Raw genomic sequence first — 21351 nt, 5'->3', positions numbered from 1 at the left:
GAGGAGGCTAAGAGCATCTGAAATCTGGATAGATAAGTTCTTTGGGAAAAGCTCCTTTGAATATAAGGACAGACTTTGCAATTTTTTCATATTCCAAATACCTTCTGCCTGTGCTTCAAAGGGAAGAGGGAAGGAGGCAAGAGTGGGAAGGGAATAATGATGATCTGACCCAGACTCCTTATATCTCAGTTTTACTTTCTCATATTCCTTGTTTTTGAAGATAATGCTGCTTATGTTTTAGCAAATATGTGATTTTAAAAAATGTTCAGTTTTTCGTTTAACTTGGACATTAAATATTGCTGTATTAGTAATGCTATAACTAAAATAAAAAGCAGATGGTGGGATTAATTTTAAAAGTCTGCTCATTCTTCTTAAGATTTTTAAAGCAAATTTGTGAGATTAAAAATTTCAACAACTACCTAGTATTTTAGAATAGGATCCCATATAATCTTAATAAGCAATCTGATTAAAATTCTTTCCCGATATAAATTTTAAAAATTTATAGTGCATTCATCATCAAGAAAAGAATTAGGACCCAGCTATTCCCCTTCTCGGTCTATTCCCTAAAGACCTAAAAAGAGCATGCTACAGGGACACTGCTACATCGATGTTCATAGCAGCACAATTCACAATAGCTAGACTGTGGAACCAACCTAGATGCCCTTCAATGGATGAATGGATAAAAAAAATGTGGCATTTATACACAATGGAGTATTACTCTGCATTAAAAAATGACAAAATCATAGAATTTACAGGGAAATGGATGGCATTAGAGCAGATTATGCTAAGTGAAGCTAGCCAATCCCTAAAAAACAAATGCCAAATGTCTTCTTTGATATAAGGAGAGTAACTAAGAACAGAGTAGGGTCGAAGAGCATGAGAAGAAGATTAACATTAAACAGGGATGAGAGGTGGGAGGGAAAGGGAGAGAGAAGGGAAAATGCATGGAAATGGAAGGAGACCCTCAGAGTTATACAAAAGTACATACAAGAGGAAGTGAGGGGAAGGGGAAAAATAATATAAGGGGGACAAACGAATGTCAGTAGAGGGAGCAGAGAGGGAAGAGGGGAGGGGAGGGGAGGGAAGGGGAGGGGGGATAGTAGAGGATAGGAAAGGCAGCAGAATACAACAGACACTAGTATGGCAATATGTAAATCAATGGATGTGTAACTGATGTGATTCTGCAATCTGTATATGGGGTAAAAATGGGAGCTCATAACCCACTTGAATCAAATTGTGAAATATGATATATCAAGAACTATGTAATGTTTTGAACAGCCAACAATAAAAAATTAAAAAAAAAAATAAAGTACAGAAATAAAAATTGGTAAGCCCCAATTACCGCCCACCTCCACCAAAAAAAAAAAAAAAAAAAGAAAAAAAGACTGGTAAGAAGAACATCAAAATATTAGAACTGGGTATCTCTGGGTCACTGGATTTTAAGTAATTATCAATGTTTTCTTTGCATCTTTCAAACTCCAATATTATAAGAAAAAATGTCTTATATAAATATAAAACATGAATATTCTAAAAAAAAAAAAAAAAAGAAAAGAATTAGTTAAGATAATCAAAGAAATACTTCTAAATGTAAAATTGGGTTTTATGTATTTGTTTTAGTCAACTTTATTTGCTGCTATGACTAAAAGACATGACCAGCACAATTGTAGAGGAGGAGAAGTTTATTTGGGGGCTCACAGTTTCAGAGATCTGTAGTTACAACAATATTCACTTCATCACTGCAGAAAACCAAATGAGATTAATATCTTTATATTCTAGTACATATAAACAATAAAATATCAAAGTTTTAAAAATAATGATGTAATCTATTTTGTCTGTGAATGGAAAATTTGTATATAAACTAGCATCGTATTTTATAATTTTAGTTAAGAGTCTGTAGACAGCAGGCTCCATATCTCATGGTAAGGCAGGATATCAATGGCTTAAAAGTGTAATGGAGGGAAGCAACTCACATGGTGATCAGGAAGCAGAGAGATACTCCACTCGACAAATACAAAATACTTACCCCAAAGACACCCCTTCTCCAATGCCCCACTTCTTTCAGCCACACCCCACCTGCCTTCAGTCACCACTCACTTAATCCCATCAAGTATTAATTTACTGATTTGGGTTAAGGCTCTTGTAACCCAATGATTTCTTCTCTGAACTTCTTGCATGTTTCACAGATGAGCTTTTGGGGGACACTTCACATCTAAACCACAAAAGTATTCATCTTGTTTTCCCAGAATCTAGTACAATGTTGATCATGTAAGTTACCAAGAGATAGTGTCACATTAACCAGATCATCTTTATATTTATTGCAGTTGAAAGTTTGGAATTACCTGTCCTTAATTTAGACTTCAAGTTGTTATTTTCTCAATTTATAATCTTGATATAGATTTTTTGGTTATACAGACATGACTTTGAATGTCTTTTCTGCAATCATTAGCTGTGGGACTTCAGATAAGGTGATTGATTATACCACAATTATGTAACTTCTGAGATGGTGATTCTTCCTTCTAAGAATGGATTAGATGAGCTTTAAGTGAAATAATGTTTATAAAAAAACTATTAGAAAAGTCCAACACAAATTGACTCTCACTAAATACTTTACATAATGGTAATTTCTTTGAAAATAATAAATATACAACTACCATGGAATTTTAAAAGCCCATCTTGCCTGATAAAAGCAATAATAATTAATATTACAGTAATATTAATAATTATAATAATATAATTACTGTTTATTATGGAGTATAGTATGTTAGACATGTGCTAAGCACTTTAGGAAGTGATAGCATGTACTTATTTTTTGGTTTTATCATTGCAAGTGCAATTTATAGCTTTTTATTTTACTGTATATCATTTTCAGGGTTTGCTTCGAACCACACTTCCACATCCTAAAGCTGAACGTTGTTATGCTCAGTATGAAATCACTCAGCTTCTCCCAGGCATTGAACTCTTCTCCGATAGACACAGGGCTGACATCTGCTCTGTAGTTGCCAGCTTGTATTACATCATACGTGAACTGCACTATGCTAAGCAAAATCTAATGGTGAGTAATTTGTGAAACCAACAACTTTTAATCCGCTTTGGCATATTTCCCCACTTACTTTCTACTTTTCAGGTTTAGCTAGTGTTCTAAAGTTCTTACTTCACTTTTATATTTAGGATTCTTATCTATACTTACAAATAAAATATATTAATTAACAGTCTTTCTTTAACATTGTTTGCATTGTATTTTGTACATTGTATTTTGACATCATTGTTTACATTGTATTTTGTCCCTTTTTATTCTATTACTTCACTTCTTTTATTCTTAAGACATGGTGAAATTGACTAGACTGTGTCATTGGTAGATAACATCAAACATAGGAGTGTAGTGCGCTAGTAACTTACAGCATTAAGTTGTTCAGTTCTTATCAATACCCAAACTATGAATGTACTTCCATATTGAAATACGTTTCTTGTGTCTCGTGTCTTTTCTCTGTCAAGGGTACATCAAAGAGAACAATCCACTCTAACGATGAGATAAAAAGTAGAAAATTCCTAATGTCCTAGGAAACCCCGAAGTCCAAATATAGCTCTCCTTTCCTGGGGAAAGAAATCACAGTATATAAGATAAAGTTGGTTGCATTTAAAAACAATTTGGTGTGTTTTATTAATCCTCATATCTATTTTCTTTTTTTAAGCTCTTTTCTCTCTTCCTCTTATACTCTTATTTTTGTCTCTCTTTCCCCCCTATGTTTGCTTCTTGACATCTTTTCCTTCTCCGTTTACTATTTTCCTTTACTCCATAACTTTCATACTGTTTTTCATGTATTATTTTCTATTCTCTTGGCATATTGTTCTTCTAAATTCAACTCTCTCTTTATATTAAAAATATTTATTGAGGCTGGGATTGTGGCTCAGCGGTAGAGCGCTCGCCTAGCACGGATGGGACTCGGGTTCGATTCTCAGCCCCCCATAAAAATAAAGGCATTGTGTTGTGTCCATCTATACCTAAAAAATAAACATCTTTTAAAAAACATTTATTGCCCCTGAAATGTATTGTTAAATTATAAAATCAGGTATTAAAATGAAGAGGTGTTAAAAGCACCTCTTCAATTTATCAATGCTTTTAACACTGGGCAGATTTGGGATGAAAATGTCTATTAAAAATAATAATAAAATGGTGCTCCTCTTCCTGGTAAAGGGATTCATTTCTAGATTGAGAAAATGATCCTATTCCCTGGGTAACCTTTAGCTGCCTACTCATATTCATATATAATACATATCACTGCATTGGAAGAGAAATGAGACTTGTTTTTCCCTCTATAAAGCTTAAGAAATTGAGAATGTTTTTTTCCCTGAATAATTGAGCAACTTTCAGCAATAAAATTGTGTGTTTTATTTCTCACTAAAGAAAAAAAAAACCTAAATCTCAAAGGTAATCACAAACTCTTAATGTTTTGTGCTACATTAATTGTAGAAAAGGTTCTATGTTATGTTTGTAATGCATAATTGTAGAAAAATAGATTGCATTATGTTTGAAGTCATTTAAGACTAGTTCTTGTCCTTTTTAAAAAGCTGTTGCTGTGGGCTGGGGTTGTAGCTCAGAGTTGAGTGCTTGCCTAGCATGTGTGAGACACTGCTAGCCAGATTTCTTTACTTATGCCAAATGGTTTAGTTTGCTAGCATGGAAACTCAATGAATACTTTGTAATAACATATCCTATATAAAAATAAAATAAAGGTATTGTGTCCACCTATAACTAAAAAAATAAATATTAAAAAATTTTTAAAATAGTTGTTGCTGTTAGCAGCCACCAATTGACCTACCATTAGAGGTTCCCCAGCTAAACTTGTAAAAAGTAACTGTTTCTACTTATTGACCTTCTTCAGAAGCAGCCAAGTGGCTAAGGAGACTTCTTTCAAATATAACATTTGCTAGGGGACCCAGAGCTGCAGAACCATAGGAAATAACTTTGCTAAACAATGGGGTTCTCAATTCTTATTTCATCTTCCTTTGGAGGGTCAGGCTACAGCTGCAGGAACAGAACTTCAGATTTGAACTGAGACCAGGGGCCGTTCCAATGTCCAAGCAAAACTGTCTTGTCTCTGGATGGATAGTGGTTGAGTTAATGGAAATATTGATTGTTTATTAGCCTTCACTTAGAGCCATGAGACCTCAAAAATAATTGAGCTTTTGATTTGATTCTAGAAAACTTAAAATATTATGTGAAGAGGAAGGCTGGGTTTTAATCAGTAGAATACATGCTATGTAAAGGCTGGAACTTGTTAGATTTTCTTCTCACTCAATAGTGCCTCGCACATAATGGACATGTTTTAAACTTGTTTTTACCAATGAAAAAATTACTAATCGAAAACACAAAGTGGCTGACACTGATATGAATAAGTAAGAACTAGTTAGGGGACATGAATGTGAGTTCTTTTGCTTTAAATTTTACACTTATTTGATTGCTCATTTGGTAGAAATTTTCCACAGGCTTCGTTTATGTTAGTTTTTTCAAGGAAAATAATTAATTGGATTTTAATTTTTCCATGCTTAAAGAGACATGAAGCCTCATTTTGGGATACCAAATGGTATCTACAAGGAACTGTAAGTCCCTGAAATTAATAAGGCGTTTGCTAGCCAGATTTCTTTACTTATGCCAAATGATTTAGTTTGCTAGCGTGGAAACTCAATGAATACTTTATAATCACATATCCTAATTTTTATTTTTGTGATCCCGGAGATTGAACCCAGGGTTGCACCTCACTGAGTCACATCCGCAGCTTGTTTTATTTTTTATTTGAGACAGGGTCTTGCTAAACTGGTGAGACTGTCTCCAACTTGCCATTCTCCTGTTTCACTCTCCCAAATTGCTGGGATTACAGGTGTGCACCATCATGCCTGGCTAAATGTTTGGATAAATTTGATTACTAGGTTACTAACTTGATGAAATATATTTGAAACAGGGTGTTTTTCCCCTGGCAGGTTCTGCCTCTCCTTGCATTATACCAATATTTTGTTTCTGGAATTTGCCAAGACATTGTCAGAAATCTAGAAGCGAGAATCCTCAAGGTATGTCATAAACATTTGATATCCTTTAACTATTATGAGTACTGTTATGCATTAATTTGACTCTAATACTCATAATAATAAGCTGATAATAATTTTGTGGTATATTGATAAAAAATAACTTTCACATCATTGTAATCAAGTATAAGAAATAGCCAGTTAAAAAGGTTTTGATCATTTTATGCTTGTGCCACAATGGAGTGAGGAACGGCTACCTCTAGAAACAATACTCAACTAACACCAGGAATTTATATAATTTATGCACTTATATACTTTGATATGTCATACATAGATGGGATATAATTTCTCATTTTTTTCTGAGTATGCATATTTTAGAATCATTTTGGTCATACAGTCACATACATACATACAGTAATAATGTCTGTTTCATTCTACTATCTTTCTTATCCCCACATTGCCTTCCCCTCCTTTCACTTCCCTCTACCTAATCTAAGATAACTCTATTCTTTTTTTTAGCATTACAATTCTTAATACACATATATACCACATTTTTTTATCTCTGTTTGTATATAAAGTATATTAACACCCAATTCAAGTCTTCATACATGTACTTTGTATAATGATGTCCATCACATTCCACCATCCTTGCTAATCACCTGCCCCCTCCTCTTCCCTCCCACCCCTCTTCCCTACCTAGAATTCATCTATTCCTCCCATGCTCTTCCTCCCTACCCCAATATGAGTCAACCCCCTATATCAGAGAAAACATTCAGAATTTGTTTTTTTGGGATTGGCTGACTTCACTTAGTATTATTTTCCCCAACCCCATCCATTTACCTGCAAACGCCATGGTTTTGTTCTTTTTTATTGCTGAGTAAAATTCCATTGTGTATATATGTCACATTTTTTTTTATCCATTCATCCACTGAAGGACATCTAGGTTGATTCCACAGTTTAGCTATTGTGAATTGTGCTGCTATAAACATTAATGTGGCTGTGTCCCTGTAGTGTGCTGTTTTTAAGTCCTTTGGGCATAGTACAAGGAGAGGGATAGCTGGGTCAAATGGTGGTTCCATTCCCAGATTTCCAAGGAATCTACATACTGCTTTCCAAATTGACTGCACCAATTTGTAGTCCCACCAGCAATGTATGACTGTACCTTTTTCTCCACATCGTTGCCAACACTTATTGTTGTTTGTCTTCATAATGGCTGCCATTCTGACTGGAGTGAGATGATATCTTAGAGTAGTTTTGATTTGAATTTCTCTGATTGCTAGAGATGATGAGCATTTTTTCATATATTTGTTGACTGATTGTATATCCTCTTCTGAGAAGTGTCTGTTCAGGTCCTTGGCTACTTTATTAATTGGGTTATTTATATTTTGGTGTTTATATTTTGGTGGATACTTTATATATCCTAGAGATAAATGCTCTATCTGATGTGTGAGGGATAAAGATTTGCTCCCAGGATGTAGGCTCTCTGTTCACCTCACAGATTGTTTCTTTTGCTGAGAAAAAAATGTTTTAGTTTGATTCCATCCCATTTATTGATTTCTGATTTTAATTTTTGTGTTATAGGAGTCTTATTAAGGAAGTTAGGGCCTAATCCCACATGATGAAGAATAGGGCCGGTCTGGGATTGTGGCTCACCGGTAGAGCGCTCACCTAACACAGGTGAGAGCCGGGTTCGATCCTCAGCACCACATAAAAAAAAAAAAAAAAAAAGGCATTGTGTTGTGTTCATCTACACCTAAAAAAATAATTTTTTTTTTTTTTTTAAAGATTAGGGCCTATTTTTTCTTCTATTAGATGCAGAGTCTCTGGTTTAATTCCTTGATCCATTTTGAGTTAAGTTTTGTTCATGGTGAGAGATATGGGTTTAATTTCATTTTGTTACATATGGATTTCCAGTTTTCCCAGCACCATTTGTTGAAGATGCTATCTTTTCTCCAGTGCATGTTTTTGGCACCTTTGTCTAATATAAGATAATTGTAATTTTGTGGGTTGGTCTCTGTGTCCTCTATTCTGTACTATTGGTCTACCAGCCTGTTTTGGTGCCAATATCATGCTGTTTTTGTTACTGTTGCTCTGTAGTATAGTTTAAGGTCTGGTATAGCAATACCACCTGTTTCTCTCTTCCTGCTTAGGATTGCTTTAGCTATTCTTGGTCTCTTATTTTTCCATATGAATTTCATGATTGCCTTTTCTATTTCTATGAGGAATGCCATTGGGATTTTGATTAGAATTAAATCTGTATTGTACTTTTGGCAGTATGGTCATTTTGATAATATTAATTCTGCCTTTCCAAGAGCAAGGTAGATCCTTCCATCTTCTAAGGTCTTGTTTGTTTTCTTTATTTAGGGTTCTGTAGTTTTCATTGTATAGATTGTTCACCTTTTTTGTTAAGTTGATTCCCAAGTATCTTATTTTTTTGAGGATATTGTGAATGGGATAGTTTTCCTCATTTCCTTCTCAGAGGCTTTGTCACTGATATACAGAAATGCCTTTGATTTATGGGTGTTGATTTTATATCCTGCTACTTTGCTGAATTCATGCACTAGTTCTAGAATTTTTCTGGTGGAGTTTTTTGGGTCTTCTAGGTATAGAATCATATCGTCAACAAATAGAGCTAATTTAATTTCTTCTTTTCCTATACATATCCTTTTAATTTCTTTCGTCTGTCTAATTGCTCTGGCCAGTGTTTCAAGAACTATGTTGAATAGAAGTGGTGAAAGAGGGCATCCCTGTCTTGTTCCAGATTTTAGAGGGCATGCCTTCAGTTTTTCTCCATTAAGAATGATGTTGGCCTGAGGCTTAGCATAGATAGCCTTTACGATGTTGAGATATGTTCCTGTTATCCCTAGTTTTTCTGGTGTTTTGAACATAAAGGGGTGCTGTATTTTGTCAAATGCTTTTTCTGCATCTATCGAGGATGATCAAATGATTCTTATCTTTAATTCTATTGACGTGATGAATTACATTTATTGATTTTCGTATGTTGAACCAACTTTGCATCCCTGGGATGAATCCACTTGATCATGGTACACAATCTTTTTGATATGTTTTTGTATTTTATTTGCCAGAATTTTATTGAGAATTTTTGCATCTATGTTCATTAGACATATTGGTCTGAAGTTTTCTTTCTTTGAAATGTCTTTGTCTGGTTTTGGAATCGGGGATATTGGCCTTATAGAATGAGTTTGGAAGTGCTCCCTCTTTTTTTATTTCCTGAAATAAATTGAAGAGTATTGGTATTAGTCCTTCTTAAAAGTCTTGTAGAACTTGGCTGTGTATTCATCCTGACTCAACCTGGGCAGATTATATGACTGAAGAAATTTGTTGATGCCTTCAATATCTTCTATTTTATTGGAGTATAAGTTTTCAAAATAATTTCTAATTATCCTCTGTATTTCTGTAGTGTCTGTTGTGATATTGTCTTTTTCATATCATCTGCTAGTAATTTGAGTACTCTCTCTCATTCTCTTCGTTAGCATGGTTAAGGGTCTGTCAATTTTATTTATTTTTTCAAAGAACCAACTTTTAGTTTTGTCAATTTTTAAAAATTATTTCTTTTGTTTTGATTTCATTCATTTCTGCTCAAATTTTAATTATTTCTTACCTTCTACTGCTTTTGCTGCTGATTTCTTTTTCTAGGGCTTTGAGATGTAATGTAAGGTCATTTATTAGTTGACTTTTTTTTCTTTTAAGGAATGAACTCCATGCAATGAATTTTCCTTAGTACTGCTTTAATAGTGTCCCAAAGATTCCGATATGTTGTGTCTGTGTTCTCATTTACCTCTAAGAATTTTCTACTCTCCTCCTTGATGTCTTCTGTAACCCATTGTTCATTCAATAGCGTATTGTTCAGTCTCCATTTGATGCAGAAATTTTTATTTTTTATTTTGTTGTTGATTTCCAATTTCATCCCATTATGATCTGATAAAATACATGATAGTATGTCTACTATTTTGTATTTGCTAAGAGTTGCTTTGTGGCATAGTATATGGTCTATTTTAGAGAAGGATCCATGTGCTGCTGAGAAGAAAGTGTATCTGCTTGATGCTGGTTGAAATATTCTATATATGTCACTTAAGTCTAAGTTATTAATTGTGTTATTGAGCTCTATAGTTTCTTTATTCAACTTTTGTTTGGAAGATCTATCCAGTGGTGGGAAAAGTGTGTTAAAGTCACTTATAATTATTGTGTTGTGGTCAATTTGACTCTTGAACTTGAAAGAGTTTGTTTGATGAACTTAGCTGCACCATTGTTTGGGGCATATATATTTATGATTGTTATGTTTTGTTGGTATATGGTTCCCTTGAGCAGTATGTAATGTCCATCCTTATCCTTTCTAATTAACTTTGGCTTGAAGTCTACTTTATTTGATATGAGTATAGAAACCCCTGCTTGCTTCCATAGTCCATGTGAGTGGTATGATTTTTCCCAACCTTTCACCTTCAGTCTGTGTATATCTTTTTCTAACAGATGAGTCTCCTATAGGCAACATATTGTTGAATCTTTTTTTTTTTTCAGTTTAATCTGCTAGCCTATATCTTTTGATTGATGAATTTAAGCCATTAATGTTTAGGGTTTCTATTGAAAATGGTTTGCATTTTCAGACATATTTATTTATTTTTGTTATTTAACTTGATTTGGTTTTCTTCTCTGATTAGTTTTTTCCTTTAGTGTACTATTTCCTTTGCTTGTTTTCATTATTTTTTGTTTCCTCTTCATGAACTATTTTGCCAAGGATGTTTTGTAGTGCTGGTTTTCTAGCTATAAATTCTTTTAAGTTTTGTTTATCATGGAAGATTTTTATTTCATCTTCAAATTTGAAGCTTAATTTTGCTGGATACAAGATTCTTGGTTGGCACCCATTATCTTTCAGAGCTTGAAATATGTTGTCCCAGGATCTTCTAGCTTTTGGGGTCTGTGTTGAAAAATCTGCCATTATCCTAATTGATTTACCCCTATATGTAATCTGATTCCTTTCTCTTGTGGCTTTTAAAATTCTCTCCTTTTTCTGCATGTTGGGCATTTTCATTATAATGTGTCTTGGTGTGGGTCTGTTGTGATTTTGCACATTTGGAATCCTGTAGGCTTCTTAGATTTGAATTTCTGTTTCATTATTCATGTCTGGAAAGTTTTCTGATATTATTTCATTGAAAAGATTGCTCACTCCTTGGTTTGGACCTCTATGCCTTCCTCTCTCCTAATAACTCTTAAATTTGGTCTTGTTATGCTATCCCATATTTCTTGAATGTTCTGCTCGTGGTTTCTTATCATTTTCACTGTGCTATCTACATTCTTTTCAAGATGATATACTTTATCTTCATTGTCTGATGTCCTATCTTCTAAGTGGTCTACTCTGTTGGTGATGCTGTCATTTGATTTTTTAATTTGGTTTATTATTTCTTTCATTTCAAGGGTTTCTGTGTGTGTGTGTGTGTGTGTGTGTGTGTTTTGTTTTTGTTTTTTGTATAACCTCTATCTCCCTGTTGAGGTGATCTTTTGTTTCTTGGATTTGTTTATGTAGCTCATTTTCAAAGTGATCTTTCACTGCCTGTATTTGTTTTCTAATGTCTTCTTTGAGATCCCAAAGCATTTAATCATGTATATCCTGAAATCTTTCCCTGTCATTCTTTCTGCACATTCAACACATCTTCTAATGATGTGTTGTGTTGAATTGTTTGTGGTACTTTCTTCCCTTGTCTCTTCATGTTTCTCACATTTCTTTCTTTTCAGCTCTGTGGGACTGGAGTTTTATTGTTTTTACCCTATAGATTTGTATTGCTCTTGTATGGTTCCAAGATCCCTCCTTTGTGGGGAAGGACAATGTTAACAGATCCTAATATCAACAGTATATCACCTATGAACAAATTATTGATATTAAGACATTTATAGTTAATCTCAATGTCCAGAAATGTTGGATTCAATTATTATTTAAAATAATATAATCAGTAGTTTTATAAAAGGTGTACAGTTTCTGGTGGCGGACAGTGAACTGGGGGTCGGGCATAGGATGCTATGGTAAGGGGGAAAGATGTGAGGGTATGGGGTTAATATAACTTAGGAAATTTGAAGGAGAACTCTAATGAAGAGTGTTAGTAGCAGGGGAATAGAGAGGAAGTAATTTAGGGTAGACAAGTACATGGGAGGACAGTAGAGTACAAAAAAACAAACACACATATGTATTTAGAAAATTACAGGATGTTAAAATAGTAAAATTTGGAGGGTGAAAGAAGAAGAAAGAGAAGAAGAGAAAAAGGGAAAGAAAGAAAGAAAGAGAAAAAAGAGAGAAGAAAGAAAAAAGAGAATAAAAACATTTTTAAAAAGGGGAGGCCTTATGCAATTCTCCATAATTTTTATTCAGGTGACTCAGTTCTCAAAATTCTATTTCATGTAAAGTTCTTGGTTTCACATTTATTGAAGTTGTGAGAGCCAGAGGATAGAAGGGTAGAAGAGAAAGAAGAAGGATAATATTGGGGCGGGAGGGAACAACAAAAAAACCTCTTAGAATTCCATTTCCTTCCTGCTTCTCTTCTCTTCCAGTAGGTGGAGTTGTTTTAAGCTGGAGTCTCTGACCTACCTATTGTGTAGGTAACCAGGGTGAGAAGACTTGAGCCCCCTCTCCTGCCTGGAGCTTCCCCGATCAATCCTGGCCTCTCTAATTTGCTTCAGGTTTTTAGACCCCTCCCCTGTTTTGCTTATCAGGTCCCAACTGCGGGACCTCTTGCCCTTCGCTTGCTCCTGGTGGGCGGTGCCCTTTCAGCTGAGAGTGGTTTTGTGCTGGGTGGAGGGAAGGGGAGGAAGGTGGAAACCAGGTACCTGTTCAAATGGTCTGCGCTGATAGCCACGCACAACAAAAAATGGTGAGAAAGGTTTTCCAAGATGCAGTCAGTCTGCTTGTAGCACAGGGGTGTCTGGTGAGGTGGGGGGAGCTGGGATGGCCTTGTGCTATGGCTAGATTGCAGCCTGTGACCTGCATGGGAGTGGAGCACAGCTGATGAGGTGATTCTGCTCCGCTGTTTGAGAGCTGTGTGTGCACTGGAACTGCAAGCTTTGGGTCAGGAGTCAGGAGTCTTACTGGAACACGAAGCTCTGATTTCTGTGCAGGTGGTGGCAGCTCTGGTGGTTTCTGTGAAAATCCACTGTATAGGGGTCCTGTCGCTTGCTCTGAGATGTTGTATTCCATCTAGGTGAGACTTTGTTGAGACGCCGCCTGACTGTTTTCTTAGTTAATTCTACAGAGCAGCCAGAAATAGTACCTCCTCTATTCTGCCATCTTGGACCTCTCTATTCCGCCATCTTGGATTTCTCCTCAATTCTTAAATGGAATTCAACCCCATTCATTTTTCTACACACACACGTACACACATACTGTTATACTCATACATAAACATACATAACATATTTACCTAGGACCTTTGTTTCTTTTGTGCACTTTACTGAATTTTGGGAAAACAGGAAAATTGAAGTACAAATAATTTAAAATAGAATATTTGGCATTCTTGAGCTTAAAATACTTCTTGGCCATCATTTTATGCTTTTGCCTCTCTTCCTGTGGCATAATCAGGTGTATGCTGGAAAATGATTCATGTGAGCCCTTTTTTAAAGCTGATTTGTATTTTTCAGTTTTCTTCCATTTTGTGAATGCACCCACTATGGCTGTCGAAATTACCCACAAGGCGTCACTGAAGACACATAATCAGCTCTTGCAATTAGGAGTGAGTGGCCTCCAGCACTATATTCCAGCACACTTCTTCTTCCGTTTTTGGAAGTACCCTCCATTTTTTTTTCCTGCATCCCTCCTGTTTTTTTAATGAGGAAAGCTTAGCTTTCCCCTGGACTACTATCTCATTCAGACCCTTTGGGCCTCTGAGAAAAGTCCATTGTCCTCTAATTATAAATAAAGCAATTCCTAAGAGGACTTCTGGTGCTACTGATATATTTTAACCTCAAGAATAAATAATTCATCGTTGATCATGAAAATTTCTGGATCACCTTCTCTGAGTTATTAATTCTTATGAACTCTCTTGCTTTTGAATTTCAAAAACACATTTCTTAAAACTACATATAATTTTCCCAGTCTCTCAACAGTAGTCTCTTTAAGATTGCAAAATTCTTAAGGCTAGGGCTGTTTCTTATTTATTTTTTAATTTCCTACACTAACTTGAGAAATAAATTCACATTCTTGATATTCAGTCATTAATTATTGGATTGAATTTAAAATTTGCAGACATCTATAAAATGCCTGCTTTGTACATTCTATTTAGTGTTAGTGGAGCTAACCTAGAAAATACTTAATAAATGTTCATTGATTTAATTCTAAAACAACCTTTACTGAGTACTTTCTATTTAAAAGCACCATGTTAGTAACTTGAGTCCAAGAAACGTCACTCATGGTCCTTTCTTGCTTTGAGAACTGGGAAGAGAGATGGGACATATACACAAGTCACATATATGTACTTGTCACTTTATCATTTGCAAATTAGCTTGATAAGCTTTGTCTCCAAGAGTTTAAAAGAGGGAAAAATGGCTTTTAGCCTTGGGATTTCAATAAGAAGATAAGAATTTAGACTTGGAAAGCCTACAGCTGAGTGGGAGAGAGGAGGAAGGGAATGTTCATGGCAGAAAACAGTGTGAAAGATACAAAGGTGAAAAAGTATGGACTTGCTTAGGGGGCAGCGATGGTTCAGTCACGTTGAAGTGGAGGTTCTGAGCAAGGGGGTTGCAGAAGGTAACATGAGAAACACCAGAGGGCCACGGTATGGAGAAAACCAGGGACCCGGCTTGAATTCCAGACTGTGAAGACATAATGGGGAGGTTGTGCAGTAAGAGAAATGGGAGAAATCTGGAGTCAGAATTGGATAACAGGTATATTCTGGTCTGTTATTAAGAGGAAGGAAGCATGGCGGGGTTGCAGTGGCCATTAAAAGCATCAGGAGGAGATCCAGGGGGGCCCTGAAAGTCAGAATTCAGAACAAACTTTTTGGTTAGATGACTTTTGTTTATTGTCTTAGTCTTTTTTTTCTGTTGCTTCAACAGTAGATCTGAGATTGGGTAATTTATGAAGAAAATACATCTATTTCTCAGAGTTCTGAAGGCTAGGAAGTCCAGGATCCAGGGGCTGCATCTGTTGAGGGCCTTCTTGCTGCATCATAACATGGCAGAATGTATCATGTGGTGAGAGATCAGCAGGCATAGATTCAGATCTCCCTTCCTCTCCTTATAAGCAACTAATGATATCATCTAATCTTAATCACCTCCTAATGGCCTCACCCCAAATATCATCAATATGTGAATTCAGAGTCTAAGTTTTACTACATGAACAATTGGAGATCACATTCAAACCACAGCAGTTTGTTAGCATATGGCAGCTGTTTTCATTCAGGAGTAGTCAGTGAAGGGGGCTGGGGTTGTGGGTTGGGATTGTGGGGTTGTGGGGTTGGGGTTGTGGGGTTGTGAGCTGGGGTTGTGGCTCAGCGCTTGCCTAGCACATGCAAGGCCCTGGGTTCGATCTCAGCACCACATAAAAGTAAATAAAGGTATTGTGTTCAACTACAACTAAAAAATAAATTTTTAAAAACAAAATAAAAAATAAAAATCAGTGAAGAACTGTGGACTCTATTCTGCAGCTTTGGGTTGGATGGGGGATTCTAGAATTTTGATCAGGAGAATGACGTCATCCTTGTATCTGGTGACAGTGTTGGGAGGAGGATGAGACAGAAGTAGATCTTACTGGCTTATTAGGATTGAAAAACTGAATTAGGGGTTTGACAGCTGCAATAACAAATGCAATATAAAAGAGCAAGTACTGATAGATCTCACAGAGGAAGAAATAATAGCCTGTCTGAGCAAAGTTTGTTGGACCTTTCTGAAGCAAACTGCGGTCAGTGAGTGGTAAGAAAGAAAAGTCAATCAGGAAACAGCAAACAATGATCCTTTCTGACAGTGTACCCAGTAATCCATCATTCTGTTCAGTTTCTGTGTGTACTAGTCTCTTTCAGGGGAAGCTGTAAAACTTCTTGACGATCAACTGGTTTGGCTTCACTCTGGATCTGTCGACCTCATCAAAGATTTATTCTTCTGCACATATTAAACATTCCTAGGAAGGGTACTGATAGTTCTGTATTTGTGTGAGTGAAGGGTTGATTTATATAGCCAGTTCTTTTTGTCTATTCTGGCTTGTTTGTGTTCATGGCATTGGTCATTTCTGGAAATATTATGTCTATTCTTAACAGCATTGCTTTTCTAAACAGTCAGATTGGTATGATAAACTGCAACCAGAGATAGCCTTGACAGATGTCCATGTACACAACTCTTAGAGTCAAGACTAGAGGAGACTAACCCACACACAGATCCTGGGAAGGGTTTTCTTATAGGAATAATGAGAAAAAATGGCCATCTAGAAACCTGAAAGGGTTTCCATGTCTCTCTGAGTGTCTACTTTGGTGCTACGTGGCACTGGGGAGGTTAGAGATTAAGGTGTCTTAGGAAAGATGACACAGTTTGCACTCAATAAACAAGCAACTTCCTCTTTCCCATTAATGTTCTCCTGGCCTTTCAGGCTTTATTTGTATAGTCAATTTTCCCCTAACTTACCTCTTTCCTTAAGGTTTATATACTCTTGAGATTCCTAAACTAGTAGTGAAAGGAAAACGGAGAGTAAGATAGATTGAAATGCTAAGGATAAATTGAATTTTGCTTTATATAAAAAAATAATAGAAATATATATATATATGCATATACATAACATAAACTATGTGTGTGTGTGTGTGTGTTTATATATATATCTTTATCCAACTTTGCATTTTATTCCCTGTGAGCACATTTTACCCTTTCATTCTCTATTCTCTCTAAAGTCTCTGGATGTTTTCAAAATACGAGTCAGGTTAAGGCTCTGTTCCAAAGCCTCTACAACTTCTTACCCCATAGGAAAGACAGTTCCTCCTGGGACCTGCAGGTTCTATATGACTTTTGTATCTACTGTCATACCCACCTTCCCACCCTCTTCCCCTCAATTACTTAGTTCCAGCCACACAGGCTGTTCTTGGAACACTCTAGGATACAAAACTGCTCCCATCACATGACCTTTATTCTCAGGACCCTCTTGGCAAATTCTCATAAGACTTTGTGGCTTATGTCATTACCATCTCTTCTCTTGAATGGCTTCCCCTCACAGTTGTTCTTCCTGATCCCAGTCTCGAAAGTAGCGTTTTGTCAGACTCCATGCTTCCTCATACTGTGTCTTCATGTATCACCTACCTTTACCTAAATGTGCATCCAAAGGTGTGGAACCTCCAAGAGTGCTTACTGTTTAAGAAGTGCCCTATAAACATGTTGAATGAACACATGAATTTGAATTTGATCTTTTCTTTATATCATTTCCCAGTAGTCCTGCTGGTTTATATTCAAAATAAGCCATGTAAAATGCATAGTGATCAATTAATGTTAAGCTATTAATTATGGATAAGAAAATTAATAGTTGTCTCTATATTGATATGTTGTGGAGTTAGTCTCCTGGTTTTTTTGACTTTCCCCAGAGAACATCAGGAAAGTTTTAGCTTTGTTTTTCTTTTAAGCCACAATTTACCATGGGAACAGAATTATTTTTAAGACTTTTCCATGGCTATATTATTTCTGTGTGTTTGCCTCTGTTGAAGTAAGCAACCTCTGATAACTGCCCACTCTTTCCAACACCTTCCTGTTACTGTTCGTTAGCTTCTGGGTTCATCGCACATGTAAAATGGCATATGTACAGACATGTGAAGATCCATCCACTCCCTAGCTAGTAAACAAATAATTCATAATACTTTACTGTCACTAAGCAGAAATTTTGGATCTCAGAGTTGGTTATTTTTCTCTAAAGTTTTTATTTTGTAAGTGAAACAAACTATTTAACTTAAAATCTTCTTTTTTTTCTTTACAGATAGAAGTCCTTACAGATTTGCACTTCTTTTCTGAGGCCTTTTATGAGTTATCCTTGATATTTTATGGGAAAAACATGCCTTGTCCAGTGCCTTCTGGCTTTAAAGCTACTGGAAAAATTAAGGTAACTTACTAAATTGAGCTGTTCTTTGTCTTCGAAGGTTATAATTCTAAAATCTAGGAAACATTCCAACAACAGTATATTTACATGTCTCCAGTACTCCACACTGCTTTGTTAAATCTGGTTACAGCTAATATTAGATTTTATGAGTTTTAATCTATCTGGAATAGCTGTCATGAGGGATATTGCAAGGTTCTGTAGTAAATTTTTGCAATGGAATTCTGGCACAGGGACACTGAATATTGCTTTTTATTATAGTTATTATAAGCCAGTTCTTTAGACACATCAGCCAACACATTTTAGGTTTTTTAGTCTAATCCTATAATTTCTGGTTAATGTTCTTACTCAAAATAATCTCTCCTTATAACTCATTTGGACCTTTTTGATTGATAAACATCACATCAATGAATTGAGAATATTTTGTTCAGATTTCTTCTGATTTCTGTGGCGAATGAACATTCTTCTCCATTTTGCCTAGAATGTTTGGTTTTAGGAGACAGTTTTACCGGGATCACTTGATTTGTATTTATAGACTAGATAACTGGAGAATTCTTGAAAACAAGTACTAGAGTTCATGATGAAAGCAGAAATTAAATCAGAGTGAGTTATTATTTTCCTCTGCTTTGGTCTTCATGGTGATCTGGGAATCAGATGCTGTAGGCAGATGCTTGGATCCATGTGAGCCAAGAATAAAGGAAATGGGTGAGAGGCAGGGTAGAAAGTCCCTTTGCCTGAGGGAAACCATATGTGTGAGGAGTGAGACTGACAGACATAATACATTCTGGTGTGATTTGAATTTAGAGGACCTAAAAGAACCTGGGGGAATTATCTGTAAGACTTGGAAATCAGTTGCATAAGCTGACATTATATTTTACATATTGTGTCTACTACATCAGCATATTCCCCTAAAATGTACTTCTTTTTATTCCATATGACTGCTACAACATTGTAATTTATTATTATAGGGAGGGGGTGTAACTTAGTGTTAGAGCACTTGCCTAGCATGCATGAAGCCATGGGTTCAATCCCCAGCACTGCACAAAATAAGTAAATAAATAAACATCTATATATCTATATCTATACATAGAAGTAATATCTATGTGTTATATGGCATACATGGTATGTATGTGTGTGGATATGTATGTGTTTGTCTACCTGTCTGTTTATCTACTACCTTCCTATCAAGAGAGAGGTTAGTTGGTTATTTCCTTCATTTTTTGTTGTATAAATGAATTCATCTTCTTGCCTGGATTAAGTTAGTAGTATTTTCTTGCTTGAATCTTAGTCAACAGTCTTTCCCTATTACAAATGGTTTGTATTTTGCTATTAAAATTATATTTTAACTCATGTGTAATGTTTCTCAAGTGCTTACTGAATGTAGGTATTTTTCTAGACTGGGGATGGAGCAGTAAAGAACAAATGGATCTCATAGTCCAGGGGGGAGACAAATAATAAACATATTTAGCACATAAATATAAGTCAGATGGAGGTATGAGGGTCAATCCAGCTGAACTGAGGGGAACTATTAACCAGGGCAGCTCAGGTTGCTGTTTTATTCAGGCCGGTCTCTAATAACCAGGTTTTGAGGAAAGTGAACCATGGAAAGATCTGTGGGAACAGCCTCCCAAGTGGGAGGAACTATAAAGGCAAAGGCTCTGAGAAGGATGCTTGCAAGATGTGGTTGAGGGAAAACAACAAGGCCAAATGAGAATTCAGGAAAGAGAAGAGGAGGGTAGAACCCAGGAGCCAGGTTATGTAAAACCTCCTGAGGCTCAGTCAGGACTGGCATTTACTCTCTACCCGATGGGAAACTGTAACCAACAAGGGTTTTGAGCAGAGACATGACATGATAGGAATTAAACATAAATCAACTACTTTGTTTGCTTTTTGTGAAATAAACTGTGAGCAAGCAAGGTATAAATAGGGAGACCAATGAGAAGGCTGTTGCAAGCAATTTGGTTGAGACATGATAATAGTTGGAGTAATAGTGGTGGAGGGAGTGAGCAGTGGTTCTGTTCAGGGTGTATTGTGAAGATAGAGCTGACAGCATTTGCTGATGATGGTTTAGGTTTGGGATGTAAGAGACTTAAGTCAAGGTGAATGCAGAATGTTCAACTTGAACGACTGGTAGAAAGAAGTTTTCATATACCGAGAAGGGGAATGCTGCTCCTGGCAGGAATTGAACATGATAAATATGAGATCCATAGTAGACAACCAGGTGGCTATGTAGTATATATAGAGGCAGAGACTGTAATCCAGGGGAGAGGGTGGGGTTGCAGGTATGTTTGGAAGCATTAACATAGAGATTTTAAATAATAGAACTAGGTACAATCAGCTAGGATCCCAGGCAGACAGAGAAATCTAGAAAAGAGAAAACTGAACTTTAGGTCATCCACATTTAGAAGATGAGAAGGAAAGAAACCAATTGGGTAGAATAATGAGAAATGAGAATTTTCAATGGCCACAGTTTTCACCCAAATAAACAATCAAAAAGTCTGGAACTAATTTTTACATGTAAATTCCAGCCTTCATTTTTATCCACAAGCTTCATAAGATAACTGTGTGGGCGAATTATCTCCCAATAGATTCTGACTTCAAATTTTGTATTCTCAAAGTTAATTTGCAGCTTTCCAGCTTCAATTGGGAATTTAAAAAGTGTAATTAAAAGAGGAAATGCTTTCAGGGTTTATAATTAAAATAGGTGCCAATGTTATTAGGCTGCAGGCCAGTTATTTAAAGAAGGGATTAATGAATTAAGTTTCACTTGTAAAGGAAGTAACTGAAAAAAAAATTATGGATTACTATTGGACTTTTCATAGTCCTTTAAAAATTCTATATTTTAACATTTTTATTTATATTGAGATTCTGCTCTTATCACCAAATCTAAGGTCCCACTATGAACTCTTTTCAATTTGTATCACCAGAGATACCACCATCACCACATTCAGTTACTAACTTTTCAATGTATTCTAGGCAGCAAAATGTATCTTCAAAAAAAAAAAAAAAGGATTTTTAAAAACACTAATATTTTCCTCCATTGAAAGCTATATATGATGTATTGGTTTGGGAGTCCCTCAAAAGCAGATTGTGAGACAGAGATTTGGAAGCAAATAATGTATTGGGAGGCAATTCCAGGGTGTATGGTGAATGAATGGTAAAGTTACACCAGAGAAGTGGGAAAGTTACTTCCAGAGAGCATTGAAAAGAAGGTCCCTGCCATGGGCAACTGGGATAGAACAAGTCTCTTATTCCTCAATGGTAAGGGTTTTACCCTGTAC

General features: G+C 35.9%; 1 protein-coding gene across 4 annotated transcripts in view; it reads left to right on the top strand.

Moving 5' to 3' along the window:
* Positions 1–21351, top strand: part of Cfap54 (cilia and flagella associated protein 54) — a 295409-nt gene that overhangs the window by 141364 nt on the left and 132694 nt on the right. For all 4 annotated transcript variants that reach the window (XR_009224446.1, XM_046419397.2, XM_046419399.2 and 1 more), the window contains 3 exons: positions 2870–3052; positions 5977–6063; positions 17954–18076. Coding sequence is in view for 3 of the 4 variants with exons in the window: in XM_046419397.2 (XP_046275353.2) it covers positions 2870–3052; positions 5977–6063; positions 17954–18076 (393 nt within the window). In the remaining variant the exon portion in view is untranslated. The remainder of the gene's footprint in view (positions 1–2869; positions 3053–5976; positions 6064–17953; positions 18077–21351) is intronic.

The sequence above is a fragment of the Marmota monax genome, unplaced genomic scaffold (assembly GCF_021218885.2).
Source record: "Marmota monax isolate L192 unplaced genomic scaffold, Marmota_monax_Labrador192_F-V1.1 WCK01_AAM20220418_F8-fsc00036, whole genome shotgun sequence".
Classification (NCBI taxonomy): Eukaryota; Metazoa; Chordata; class Mammalia; order Rodentia; family Sciuridae; genus Marmota; species Marmota monax.
This window is presented reverse-complemented; position numbering and strand designations above follow the sequence as displayed.